General features: G+C 45.8%; 1 protein-coding gene across 2 annotated transcripts in view; it reads left to right on the forward strand.

Moving 5' to 3' along the window:
* LOC129855485 (desmoplakin-B-like) overlaps nucleotides 1-13498 on the forward strand; it is a 33769-nt gene that overhangs the window by 14909 nt on the left and 5362 nt on the right. The window contains exons 13-22 of one of the 2 annotated variants that reach the window (XM_055923200.1): nucleotides 73-259; nucleotides 363-646; nucleotides 931-1109; nucleotides 1332-1470; nucleotides 2642-2835; nucleotides 4011-4173; nucleotides 4266-4349; nucleotides 4467-4574; nucleotides 8614-8712; nucleotides 11519-13345. In XM_055923200.1, the coding sequence (XP_055779175.1) occupies nucleotides 73-259; nucleotides 363-646; nucleotides 931-1109; nucleotides 1332-1470; nucleotides 2642-2835; nucleotides 4011-4173; nucleotides 4266-4349; nucleotides 4467-4574; nucleotides 8614-8712; nucleotides 11519-13345 (3264 nt within the window). The remainder of the gene's footprint in view (nucleotides 1-72; nucleotides 260-362; nucleotides 647-930; nucleotides 1110-1331; nucleotides 1471-2641; nucleotides 2836-4010; nucleotides 4174-4265; nucleotides 4350-4466; nucleotides 4575-8613; nucleotides 8713-11518; nucleotides 13346-13498) is intronic. The other variant, XM_055923201.1, reaches the window with a different exon arrangement.

Raw genomic sequence — 13498 nt, forward strand, 5'->3', positions numbered from 1 at the left:
AGTATGCCCTTTGTCATACTTAATACAATTTTTTTTTAAATGAACGAGAACTTCATTATTGTGTCCTACCAGCTGTCCCGTATGCGTCCCGAGGAGTACCGCAGCATCCTGAAGAGTCTGGAGACACACTACTCAGAGTTCACCCACTGTTGCCATGGCTCCGAGATGTTCAAGGACGAGGACAAGAGGAGCATCGAGAGCCAGTACACTGGAGCCCATGCTCACTACGACCACCTGCTGGTCCAGCTACCTTTTTACAGTGAGAGGATATACACCTGTCTACTCTGAGTACATGTCAATAACCTAAATTGGATCTGTACCTTACAGTAAATGACACCAGCATTTCATCTCTCTGTTCCTAGTGGCACAACAGACCGCCAACGAGGAGAAGATCAAAGCACAGGAGGAAGTCAGGATACTGGCGGCCAAGCAAGAGGAGACCAAGGTAGTGGCGACTAAGCAAGATCATGTGAAGAAGGTAGTGGTGAAGAAGAAGGTGGCGTCGGTGACATCACAGAGCCTGACGGAGCTGCACGAGCTCAGACTGAGACTGGAGGGGGCAGAGGCGGGGCTTACTCAGCACATCCACATCTGTCTGGCAGAGGACGGAGCACATGACTGTGGCCTGAGGATCACACAGCTAGAGGTACACACACACACACACACACACACACACACACACACACACACACACACACACACACACACACACACACACACACACACACACACACACACACACACACACACACACACACACACACACACACACACACACACACACACACACACACACACACACACACACACACACACACACACACACACACACACACACACACACACAGAGATAGAATATACCTAGGAGTATACTACTGGGTATGTAGGTTTGGGTTTGTGCATGTGACTAAATGTGTGTGTTTTCCCCAGTCTGTACAGCAGGACGTGGATTCTGTCCGTGAGGAGTACCTGCGTCTAAAGGAGCGTGTTCTGAAGGAACTGGAGAACATGACTGACTCTGACAAAGCCACGTTCCTACACAGCCAACTCGGCCTCATCAACGAGAGACTGGGCAAACTGGACGAGTGCTCCGCAGCATACCTACAGAGGTAAACATTATACAGTAGTGTATGAGCATACACCCACAGCCTGAAAGAGTTCTCTTGCAGCATACCCATAGCGGTACTCTATATACAGACACTCACCACTCATTGCTCAAGTGTAACTCATTTGTTTTGACAAATTCTCTCTCTCCATCTCTCTCTCGTTCTTTGCGACTCTCTCCCCCTTCTTCTCTCTCTCTTCTCTGTCCTCCCCCTCTCCCATCCCAGGCTGCGGGCTCTAAGGGCCCTCCTGCAAAGTGTGTCCAGGGCTGAGGACATCATTAAGGTCCATGAGGCCAGACTGACAGAGAAGGAGACCACATCCTTGAATCCTGCAGAGGTGGGGGACTACAGTTCCACTCTGAAGGTAACACTTAACTGTATGACACACAAGCCCAAAGAATGTGGTAATGGCAGTGTCTGTCACACCAATTATTCAGCCTGTCAGTTAGCTGTATGTGGTACTTCTAGGATAAAATGGTCTGTTTGTAAATTAGGGCCCAATAAAATCTGTGATGTGGAAGGAAGGAATACAGACATTAAAACGGAATTCAACAACAATTTTTTTTTTAAATTGATGTAGCCCTAAGCGATGAAGCTAATGACAACCGTCTTCTGGTAGATGGAAAGGGTTTCCAAAGAATTATCTGAATTAAATGTAAATTACAAAGTAGTCTATGCCTATCTGGCAGAATGATATCATGATTATTTGCATCAATCCAGTGGTGATTTGTTTAGCAAACTCTGCAACCACATGTGTGCTACAGAAACACTGCTAACCTAGCAAGTCTCTTGCTGGTGTGCACTTGAATTAAAGGGTATCTACACCCAAAAAAGAGCATTTCTTAGATTTTTCCCACACCTCAAAAGTGCTCTTCTGATGTGGTCTAAGCACTGTTGTGGACTGAGAACATCCAATTTTGTTGTTTTTCTGTTAAGAAAAGTGATTATTTGTTGTATTTTTTTAATTAGATGAGTTTATTAGTCACATGCACAAGGTCGCAGATGTAATCTCAGACTTAAGTGAAATGTTTATGCTCTGAGTTTAGGACAAAAAAAGAAGTGATGAGTCAATAATAACAAATAATAATAATATACTGTTTACACATTTACAATTGTAGCAATGATAAATGTCCATTGGGGATGGGGGCAGGGTAAGTGTCCATTTTGAGAGTGAAAACATGAAAAGGGGAAAAACATGAAAAGGGGAAAAATCTGAAACCTGGAAAAACAAAACGGAATTTGGGAAAAAACTAAACGGAATTTGCAAAAAAAATAAAATTTATTTCATAGGGCCCTAGTAAATGTTTTGAAGTCTGTGAGTTTTGTGGTTATTTGGGTTCTCGGTATGAACTCTAAAAGGGACAGTTAACTTTCTGATTAAAATCTAAGATGCTCTGGTGTGTGTGTGTGTGTGTGTGTGTGTGTGTGTGTGTGTGTGTGTGTGTGTGTGTGTGTGTGTGTGTGTGTGTGTGTGTGTGTGTGTGTGTGTGTGTGTGTGTGTGTGTGTGTGTGTGTGTGTGTGTGTGCGTCTGTAGAGTATGAGGGCGGAGCTGGAGGGGAAGAGGGCCGTCCTGGTCTCCATGGAGACGGAGCTGGGGAAGGCGGTCCACTGGAATGGCCAGGTGCGCGGAGCCTTCCACAGGTGTGACGTGGACCTGTCCAGATACAGCGAACAGGTCAACCAGCTGTCTGACCGCTGGACACGCATCCAGAGCCAGATAGACTCTAGGTATGGACCTATCTTTACCTTATCTATATACACCTTTTCAGGTTCCTCATCTCATTCTCACTACAATAGACATATCCTACATAATCAAAATTATGTGGACACCTGGTTGTCGAACATCTCATTCCAAAATCATGGTCATTAATATGGAGTTGGTCCCCCCTTTGCCGCTACCACAGCCTCTACTCTTCTGGGAAGGCTTTCCACTAGATGTTGGAACATTGCTGCGGGGACTTGCTTCCATTCAGCCACAAGAACATTAGTGTGGTCGGGCACTGATGTTGGGGTATTAAGCCTGGTTCCAATTCATCCCAAAGGTTTTCGATGGGCTTGAAGTCAGGGCTCTGTGCAGGCCAGTCAAGTTCTTCCACACCGATCTCGACAAAACATTTCTGTATGGACCTCGCTTTGTGCATGGGGGAATTGTCATGCTAAAACAGGAAAGGACCTTCTTCAAACTGTTGCCACAAAGTTGGAAGCACAGAATCGTTTAGAATGTCATTGTATGCTGTAGAATTAAGATTTCCCTTCACTGGAACTAAGGGGCCTAGCCCGAACCATGAAAAACAGCCCCAGATCGTTATTCCTCCTCCACCAAACTTTACAGTTGGCACAATGCATTGGATGAAGGTAGCGTTCTCCTGGCATTCGCCAAACCCAGATTCGTCCGTCAGACTGCCAGATGGTGAAGCAGGATTCATCACTCCAGAGACCGCGATTCCACTGCTCCAGAGTCCAATGGCGGCGAGCTTTACACCACTCCAGCCAACACTTGGCATTGCACATGGTGACCTTAGGATTGTGTGAGGCTGCTCAGCCATGGACACCCATTTCATGAAGCTCTTGACGAACAGTTTTCCGTGCTGTTTGTCTATGTAGATTGCATGGCTGTGTGCTCGATTTCATACACCTGTCAGCAACGGGTGTGGCTGAAATAGCCGAATCCACTAATTTAAAGGGGTGTCCACATACTTTTGTAAATATAGTGTATATCTCACTCCCTAGCTTGATCTGTTTTGTTGTGTGTCATCCCTCTGATTCTTGTTTACAGACTTTCTGTTCTCCACACCAATACACCTTTTTGACCCGCCCTTCCTTTACATCTCGATTACTTCAAAAAAACGTACTTTTAAATCATCTATTTACAATAACTGTGTCTTGCTCCTTCTCTCGCTCAGACTGAGGGACCTGGAGGGGTACCTCCATCTGCTCCAGCAGTACACAACCACGAGCTCAGTCCTGAGTGAGTGGATTGGTGCTACTCGTCAGAAACATGACGCGCTGCAGGCCACCAAGATAGGCAGCATCACAGCCCTGGACGAACACCTCAACCAGCAGAAGGTCACTCAATCAAACAAAAACAAGAAAACAGTCCAGTTCAATGTCTATTGGAGTCAATTTAACCCAACGTATAAATCTACGTGTACGTCTAGGTGCTGAACTCTGAGATCAAGGGGAAGAGAGAGAGTGTGGCGAGTGTTCTTGGAGACACTGATGCCTGCGTCAACTCCATCAAGGTACAGACCATTTCTGACACGTTATATCTAACAGTACTTGTCTGTCCTAACATTTCTGTGATGTAATAAAATATGTTCGCATTGTACATTTGTTTTAATGTGACTGTATGTTTTTAGGACTATGAGCTGGAGTTGGCTTCATACAGTGCTGGTCTAGAGACTCTACTAAACATCCATATGAAGAGGACCATGCTACAATCTCCTTCTACTAAACTCACTGAGGAGGTAACAGTAATCACAACATCCAGTCAATAAAGATACTTTAAAATGTGTGTCGAAACTCAGCAAAAAAAGAAACGTCCTCTCACTGTCAACTGCGTTTATTTTCAGCAAACTTAACATGTGTAAATATTTGTATGAACATAACAAGATTCAACAACTGAGACATGTACTGAACAAGTTCCACAGACATGTGACTGACAGAAATTGAATAATGTGTCCCTGAACAAAGGGGGGGTCAAAATCAAAAGTAACAGTCAGTATCTGGTGTGGCCACCAGCTGCATTAAGTACTGCAGTGCATCTCCTCCTCATGGACTGCACCAGATTTGCCAGTTCTTGCTGTGAGATGTTACCTCACTCTTCCACCAAGGCACCTGCAAGTTCCCGGACATTTCTGGGGGGGGGAATGGCCCTAGCACTCACGCTCCAATCCAAAAGGGCCCAGACTTCGCTGGCCATGGCAGAACACTGACATTCCTGTCTTGCAGGAAATCACACACAGAACGAGCAGTATGGCAGGTGGCATTGTCATGCTGGAGGGTCATGTCAGGATGAGCCTGCAGGAAGGGTACCACATGAGGGAGGAGGATGTCTTTCCTGTAATGCACAGCTTTGAGATTGCCTGCAATGACAACAAGCTCAGTCCAATGATGCTGTGACACACCGCCCCAGACCATGATGCACCCTCCACCTCCAGATCGATCCCGCTCCAGAGTACAGGCCTTGGTGTAACACTCATTCCTTCAACGATAAACACGAATCCGACCATCACGCCTGGTGAGACAAAACCGCGAATCGTCAGTGAAGAGCACTTTTTGCCTGTCCTGTCTGGTCCAGCGACGGTGGGTTTGTGCCCATAGGCGACGTTGTTGCCGGTGATGTCTGGTGAGGACCTGCCTTACAACAGGCCTACAAGCCCTGAGTCCAGCCTCTCTCAGCCTATTGCGGACAGTCTGAGCACTGATGGAGGGATTGTGCGTTCCTGGTGTAACTCGGGCAGTTGTTGTTACCATCCTGTACCTGTCCCGCAGGTGTGATGTTCCGATGTACCGATCCTGTGCAGGTGTTATTACACGTGGTCTGCCGCTGCGAGGACGATCAGCTGTCCGTCCTGTCTCCCTGTAGCGCTGTCTTAGGCGTCTCACAGTACGGACATTGCAATTTATTGCCCTGGCCACATCTGCAGTCCTCATGCCTCCAAGCAGCATGCCTAAGGCACGTTCACACAGATGAGCAGGGACCCTGGGCATCTTTCTTTTGGAGTCAATAGAAAGGCCTTTTTAGTGTCCTAAGTTTTCATAACTGTGACCTTAATTGCCTACCATCTGTAAGCTGTTAGTGTCTTAATGACCGTTCCACAGGTGCATGTTCTTTAATTGTTTATGGTTCATTGAACAAGCATGGGAAACAGTGTTTAAACCCTTTACAATGAAGATCTGTGAAGTTATTTGTATTTTTACGAATTATCTTTGAAAGACAGGTTCCTGAAAAAGGACGTTTCTTTTTTTGCTGAGTTTATATCTCTGCTACACAACCACACACAGCCCACTCAGTATCTACAGTGACTTCAGAAAGTATTCACACCCCTTGACTTTTTACACATTTTGTTGTGTTACAAGGTGGGATTAAAATGGATTTTATTGTCATTTTCTGTTAACAATCTAAACAAAATACTCTGTAACATCAAAGTGGAAGAAAAATTCTAACGTTTGTAAATAAATAAATAATCTAATAATGAAAAATAAAACACCAATATATCTTGATTACATAAGTATTCAACCTGCTGAGTCAATACATGTTAGAATCACCTTTGGTAGCGATTACAGCTGTAAGTGTACAATATTTGCACATTATTCTTAAAAACATTATTCCAGTTCTGTCAAGTTGGTTGTTGATCATTGATCATTGCCATAGATTTTCATGACAATTTAAGTCAAAACTGAAACTAGGCCACTAGGAAACATTCCATGTCAAATCAAATCAAATTAAACTTTATTTGTCACGTGCGCCGAATACGACAAGTGTGGACCTCACCGTGAAATGCTCACTTACAAGCCCTTAACCAACAGTGCAGTTCAAGAAAATAAACAAAAATAAAAAATAGTAACACAATGACATAACAATAACGAGGCCATATACAGGGGATACCGGTATCGAGTCAGTGGGTGAGGGTACAGGTTAGTTGAGGTAATTTGTACATGTAGGTAGGGGTGAAGTGACTATATATAGATAATAATACAGCGAGTAGCAGCAGTGTACAAAACAACTGGGGGGTTCAATGTAATAGTCCGGTGGCCATTTGATTAATTGTTCAGCAGTCTTATGGCTTTGGAGTAGAAGCTGTTAAGGAGCCTTTTGGTCCTAGACTTGGCTCTCCGGTACTGCTTACTTACTTACTGACTTTATTGTCCCCATCTGGAATTTTTTTATGCAGTGTCATGTACACGTTTAAAGTGGCGTTTAAATACAAAACAAAATTGACAATACAACTTTCATAACAGTCACATACCATTTCATTTTTTTTTTTAAAGACTAACCTGCTGTTCTTACTGAGTCCTTAAGAAATTTAGCCCGAGCTATTTAGGAGGGATATCACACCTGGCACAAATGATTGTCTCGTTCTGTTTTTCCTGCCGAGGGGTGCCCTATACCTGCGCCCTGAGGGGAGTAGTTCAAAGTCTGGGTACAGGGGGTGGCTTGGGTCTAAAATGATTTTGTGAGCCTTGCGGAGGGCCCTGACCTTAAAGATCTCATCCAGGCCTGTCTGTTTGACTCCAAGTACCTTACTTGCTGTGGTGATAATCCTTCTCTCTCGTGCGGTAGCAGAGAGAACAGTCTATGACTTGGGTGACATGAGTCTCTGACAGTTTTATGGGCTTTCCTCTGACACCACCTATTATATAGGTCCTGGATGGCAGGAAGCTTGGCCCCAGTGATGTACTGGGCCATACGCACTACCCTCTGTAGCGCCTTACGCTCAGATGCCGAACAGTTGCCATACCAGGCGGTGATGCAACCAATGTCATCTTGGTAAGCAACTCCAGTGTATATTTGGCCTTGTGTTTTAGGTAATTGTCCTGCTGACAGGGGAATTTGTCTCCCAGTGTCTGTTAAAAGCAGACTGAACTGATTTTCCTGTGTTTAGTTCTATTCAGTTTATTTTTATCCCCAAAAAATCCTTAGTCCTTGCCAATGACAAGCATACCCATGGCATGATGTAGCCACCACCATGCTTGAAAATATGACGTGTGGTACTCAGTGATGTGTTGTGTTGGATTTGCCCCAAACATAACCCTTTGAGAAAAATAACCGAAAAACAATTCCACTTTGACATAATGGGGTATTGTGTGTAGGGTGTCAAGTAAAAATCTCCCCAAAGTGAAATAGTGACTTCATGTTGTAAAATTTCCACAGCGTGAAAATGTTCCCTGTTCAATAATTGCACGTGCGACTCTTTATGTGGATGGCTGAGCTCATGCGGATGTTTCTCTCACACCCTCCCTCGGCCCTGATTTAGCTATCTAACTAACAAATATATGCAGTGTCAATTGAAAAAGTAGCGCCCAAGTCTTTGCAATCGCAAAATATCTCTTCTCACATCAACCCTCAACACTTTGATGCACAAATCTGGGTATTTATATGCTGACCTTGTGCCTCAACAAGCTTCTGATTGGTCAGTGTCAATACTCCTGGCCAGCATTGATTGGCAGATGTGTGAAGCGTATGCGCTTGCCCACAGAATAGTTTTTTTTTTGAGGTCGAGGGAGTGTGAGAGGGATTCATCTGCACGAGCTCAGCCATCCACATAAAGAGATGCATGTCCAATTACTGAACCGGGAACACTTTCACGCTGGGAGAAATATTTCAGCATGACGTCACGATCAGAACGATTGGGAACGATTTGTTATATTACAGTGACACAAAATCTCAATCTAATCCATTTGAAGTTCAAGGGGTGTGAAAACGGTATGTCTCTGTCTCTTTGTGGTTTGTGTCATTGTGTCTCTATTATTTAACTGTGCATTGTTGACTTTCTTTCCCAGACTACGTTGCTGCAGACTCGTTACATAGAGCTGCTCACCCTGTCTGGTGACTACAACAAATACCTGGGAGAACTACACAATAACATGGAGACGCTCAAGGTACTGAGAGGAACCACACGGAACCACAAGGAACTGGAGATTCAATCTGTTCCGCTGTGTTTTTACAACAATGAGCTTTTAGACCACATGTGTCAAACACAAAGCCCGCGCGCCAAATACGTCCTGTGACACGGGTCTTATCCGGCCCGCACAATGATTTGGGTTGTCAATTCATTTTGGCCCGCTTCCATACAGGCCGCGACGCGCTGCACTACTAAGTCACAGCAACAGCTGCCAACGTCCTGCATGCCAAATGGCATTGCCATACACACACCCCTCCTCCCAAACCCACACACACACCTACACACAAGCCAGCCAGTGCACTGTATCTTATCATCACATAATGGCACTGACCGAGTCTTCTACCAGACCGAAAGTTTAAAGGTGTTATAGGCTAAATGACCATGCCAAGTTTCGGTTCCGACGGGTCATTGCTGTAGCCTACAGAAAATGCGATGTTGGGTGTCAAAAAGTAATAAGATGAAGGATTTACACAAGCGAGTTTTTAGTAGTATAAATTACTACTAAAGGACAATAGGACACACAAGCGAGTATAAATGAGTCAACAGTTGAGTGATCTACTTCATGAAAGTACAGCCTGCTGTGCTCCCATTGGTGAATTCAAGGTCAATTGTGCTGCTTTAGTGTGTCCCGTTTACCGCGCGCAGCGGAGGCAACATTACAGCAATGTTTGAGCAGTTGCCTAGGCTGGCTACTCAGCTACAAGACATTTTGAGTGGCCATACAGCAGTACTGCAATACTGCATTCAACCGCACCAGTGATCCATGCAGTGCAAAAAAAATGAAAAACCGTGTTTTGAGTTTAAATGTTACAGCAACCTGGCTATGTTTTTGTTATTTGGAGCTATTAAATACTTTTTTGGTTAGGGTCGCAGCATATTATGCACATCTGCACGGATAGCAGCAAAGGCTGGACAAATATAATGTATCTCTTTTGTTTTAATATGTTAAAAAGGCTATTTACAGGATCCTATGTACAGTCATGGCCAAAACTATGGGCACCCTTGTGCTTTTCTGTAATAATGCACCATTTCTTCCAGAAAACGGTTGAATTAATACATATTTTGGTATCCACAACTGTATGTATTTGGTTTGCAGTTGAACAACACAAAAAAAATCGGAATAATTTACTAAATGTTAGCTTATTCCGCAAAGAAATCCTAAAATGGCCTGGGAAATATCATTGGCACCTTCTAGAAGTATTTAGAAATAATTAGATTTCAAGCAAGTGATTCTTCTTTACTTTGGAATTGAACTCACCTGTGGTGAGTTGCAGGTGCCGCCAATATAAAAATCACTCATTCAACCAGTTCCAATAGAGAAAAGGACTCATTCTCCTGTTTTGTGTCACTGTGTGTACCGCAATGAGCATGGAGAAAAGAAAGAAAACCAGAGAATTATCTGAGGAAGTCAGACACAAGATTGTAGCCAAGCATGGACAATCTCAAGGCTACAAGTCCATCTCCAGAGACCTTGATGTTCCTGTTTCCACCGTATGTAATGTTATCAAGAAGTTTAAAGCCCATGCCACTGTTAAACCTCACTGGACGTGGCCTCAAGAGAAAAACTGATGGAATATTGCAGCGAAGGATTGTTTGAATGGTGGAGAAAACACCTTGATCAACTGCCACACAGATTCAAGCTGACCTTCAGACACAAACTACGACAGTTTCAACTCGCACCATCAGTCACCAACTCAATGAAAGGCAGTTATATGGTAGGAGACCCAGGAGGACCCCACTGCTGAGTAAGAGACATAATAAAGCCCGATTTGCCAAAACACACCTGAACATGCCAAAATCCTTCTGGGAGAATGTCCTGTGGGCAGATGAGACCAAATTAGAGCTTTTTGGTAAAGCACACCATCTCTATGTTTACAGAAAACAAAATGAAGCCTTCAAAGAAAGTAACACCTTCCCCACAGTCAAACGTGGAGGAGGTTTAGTGATGTTTTGGGGTTGCTTTGCTGCCTCTGGCACTGAGTGCCTTGAACGTGTGCATGGCATCATGAAATCAGGAGAATACCAAGGCCTTTTAGAGCGTGATGTCGGACCCAATTTCAGAACTGGGTCTCCATTGAAGGTCATGGGTCTTCCAGCAGGACAATGACCCCAAACACACTTCAAAAAGCACCCAGGAATGGTTCCAGATAAAACACTGGACTGTTCTGAAGTGGCCAGCAATGAGTCCAGATCTAAATCCCATTGAAAACTTGTGGAGAGATCTGAAAACAGCAGTTGGGAGAAGGCACTCTTCAAATCTGGGAGAACTGGAGCAATTTGCACAAGAAGAATGGGCCAAACTGCCAGTACAGAGGTGCAGGAAGCTCATTGAAGGCTATATATAGGAAGCAGTTGATTGCAATTATTTTGACCAAAGGATGTGCTACCAAATACTTAGTCTAGGGTGTCAATAATTGTATCAATGCCATTTCTGTTTATTTTCTGATTTAAATTGATATATTAAGTTCTGTAAAAAAGGGTTCTGTGATATTAACAGGGAAGTAAAGAATTGTGGAGACCAAATATTTTGGTCAATTTCAACATATTTTTCGGGAAAATTGTGAGTTACTTGAAAAAATAGGCCATAGGCCATGTCTGACCCGCAAATGTGTTGTGTTTTTTTAAATATGGCCTTTGTGCTGATTGAGTTTGACACCCCTGTTTTAGACCTTGTAGTAGGGGTTTCATTATAGTTTCAAGTTTATTTGCCAAGTTGCAATTAATACACTGGAAATATTATTATCCACTCTACCTGACCCTAATCCTTCCTTCTCCACCTGTAGATGCGTAACACCAGGATTGACCTGTTGGAGGAGGAGCTACGGCTGCTCAAAGAGGACATTGAGGACCACAACGCTAAGAACAGTTCTCTGGAGGAGGCGTTAGCCCGCTACCGGCTGGAGATGTCCCAGTCACAGGAGCAGCTCCTCTCTGTGGAGGAGGTGAAGAGGAGCACGGCCCTGCAGTGCAGCGCCACCCAGGACTCCCTTGCCTCCACCCGCGGCCAACTGAAGGAGCTGCAGGAGCAGGTGACCCGCCTCACCTCCCTCAACGAGGAGGAGAAGAGGAAGAGGAGGATGGCGGATGAGCGCTACGGGGAGCAGCAGGATGAGCACGAGCAGGTGCTGAGGAGGAGGCAGAAGGAGTTGGAGCAGGCCAACTGGGCAAAGATGGAGGTGGAGAAGAGCGTGGGGGCCCGGGAGATGGAGGCAGAGCAGTTAAGGAAGCAGCTGGAGGAGGAGGTGCAACGATTCAAAGAGCTGGAGCAAGAGCTATCTAAGGTAAGGAGACAATGCAGTGTTGAGATCAGTAACCTAAAGCTCAGTTACGAGTCCCAGATCACCATCTGCAGGACGGACATCCAGCACCTGTCTTCCCAGAGGGAGGAGGTGGACCAGGGCATCAAGTTGCAGTGTGACCGGCTAGAGGCTGATAGGAGGGACCAGGAGGACCAGCTCAGGAGGCTGAACGTGTCTCTGAGTCAGGCCGAGGAGCAGAGGAAGACGGCGGAAGATGAGGCCCATTCTCAGAGATCTGTGGTCACAGAGGAGGCGCGGAGGAGAAGGGAGCTGGAGGTGCAGGTGGAGATATTAGTCAGGCAGAGAGGGGAGGACAGTAGTCAGTATAGAGAGGAGGTGTCAGAGCTCACCAAGGCCCTGCAGGACAGTAGCGGCCAGCTGGTCCTCCTCACACACAGCCTGGACGAGGAGCAGAGGAGGAGGAGAGCATTGGAGGAGGAGAGGACCAGGATGAAGCTGCTCATGGGGGAGATTCAGGGCAAGCAGACCTCCTCCTCCCAGGCCGTGACCCGGCTGAGGGAGGTGGAGGAAGAGCTAGTTAGTATCTGTACAGAGTTTAAGAAGGTGAGCGGTGAGAAGAACAAGGCAGAGCAGAGTGTAGCCAGGTTACAGGGACGCGTCAAGGAGCTGCAGGCTACTCTTGAAAGGCAAGATGGAGAGGTGGAGGCTTTGAGGAGAACTAGCCAGGAGGAGGTGATCAAGAGGAGGCACATGGAGACAGAGCTCCAGAAAACCAACCACACCATGCAGGAGTACACCAGCACCATCACCACCCTGCGTTGCAGTCAGGAGGAGGCCAAAATCGTGGGGAGGAGGGGAGAACAGGAGCACAGGAAACTCCAGGAGGAGCTAGAGAGGAGGTTGAAGGAGTTCAAAGCCTCCACGGAGTGTCTGGCGTCTCTGAGCTCCGAGCTGAAGTCACTCCAACAGCATCTCCCCCAGGAGCAGGCCAAGGTCCGCGAGGCTAATATCCGTAACGAAACACTCGACAAGACCATCGAGGAGAAGAGCCGAGTGCTCAACGAGAGCTCGGTAGAACACGAGCGTCTCCAGACCCTGACCCAGACCCTGACCAAAGAGCGACTGCGGCTCGAGGAGGAGTTGAGGGGGGTGAAACATGAGAGGGAGGAGCTGCTGAGCACCAGACAGGGGGCTGATGACGAGCTGGTGGCCCAGATCACTGGCCTGGAGCTGCAGCTGAAGAGCAGCTCGAGAAGCAGCCTGGATACCCAGAGCCTGGTGGCAGAGCTCTCTTCAGAGAGGGAGAAACTCATGATGGAGATAGGGCAACTCCAGAGTCAGGTCTTTGAGGTACTTGTCTTGAACCTCAGAGGTTCATGTCGGACTGTTTTGTGTTTCTTCAAATCAGACTATACTGATTTAGTTAGTTGGTGGAATACCTTTAGCTGGCTGCAGACAATCGTTTAATCTTGCATGCTGGCAAACCTCATGTAGATGCCTGCC

The sequence above is a fragment of the Salvelinus fontinalis genome, chromosome 5 (assembly GCF_029448725.1).
Source record: "Salvelinus fontinalis isolate EN_2023a chromosome 5, ASM2944872v1, whole genome shotgun sequence".
Classification (NCBI taxonomy): Eukaryota; Metazoa; Chordata; class Actinopteri; order Salmoniformes; family Salmonidae; genus Salvelinus; species Salvelinus fontinalis.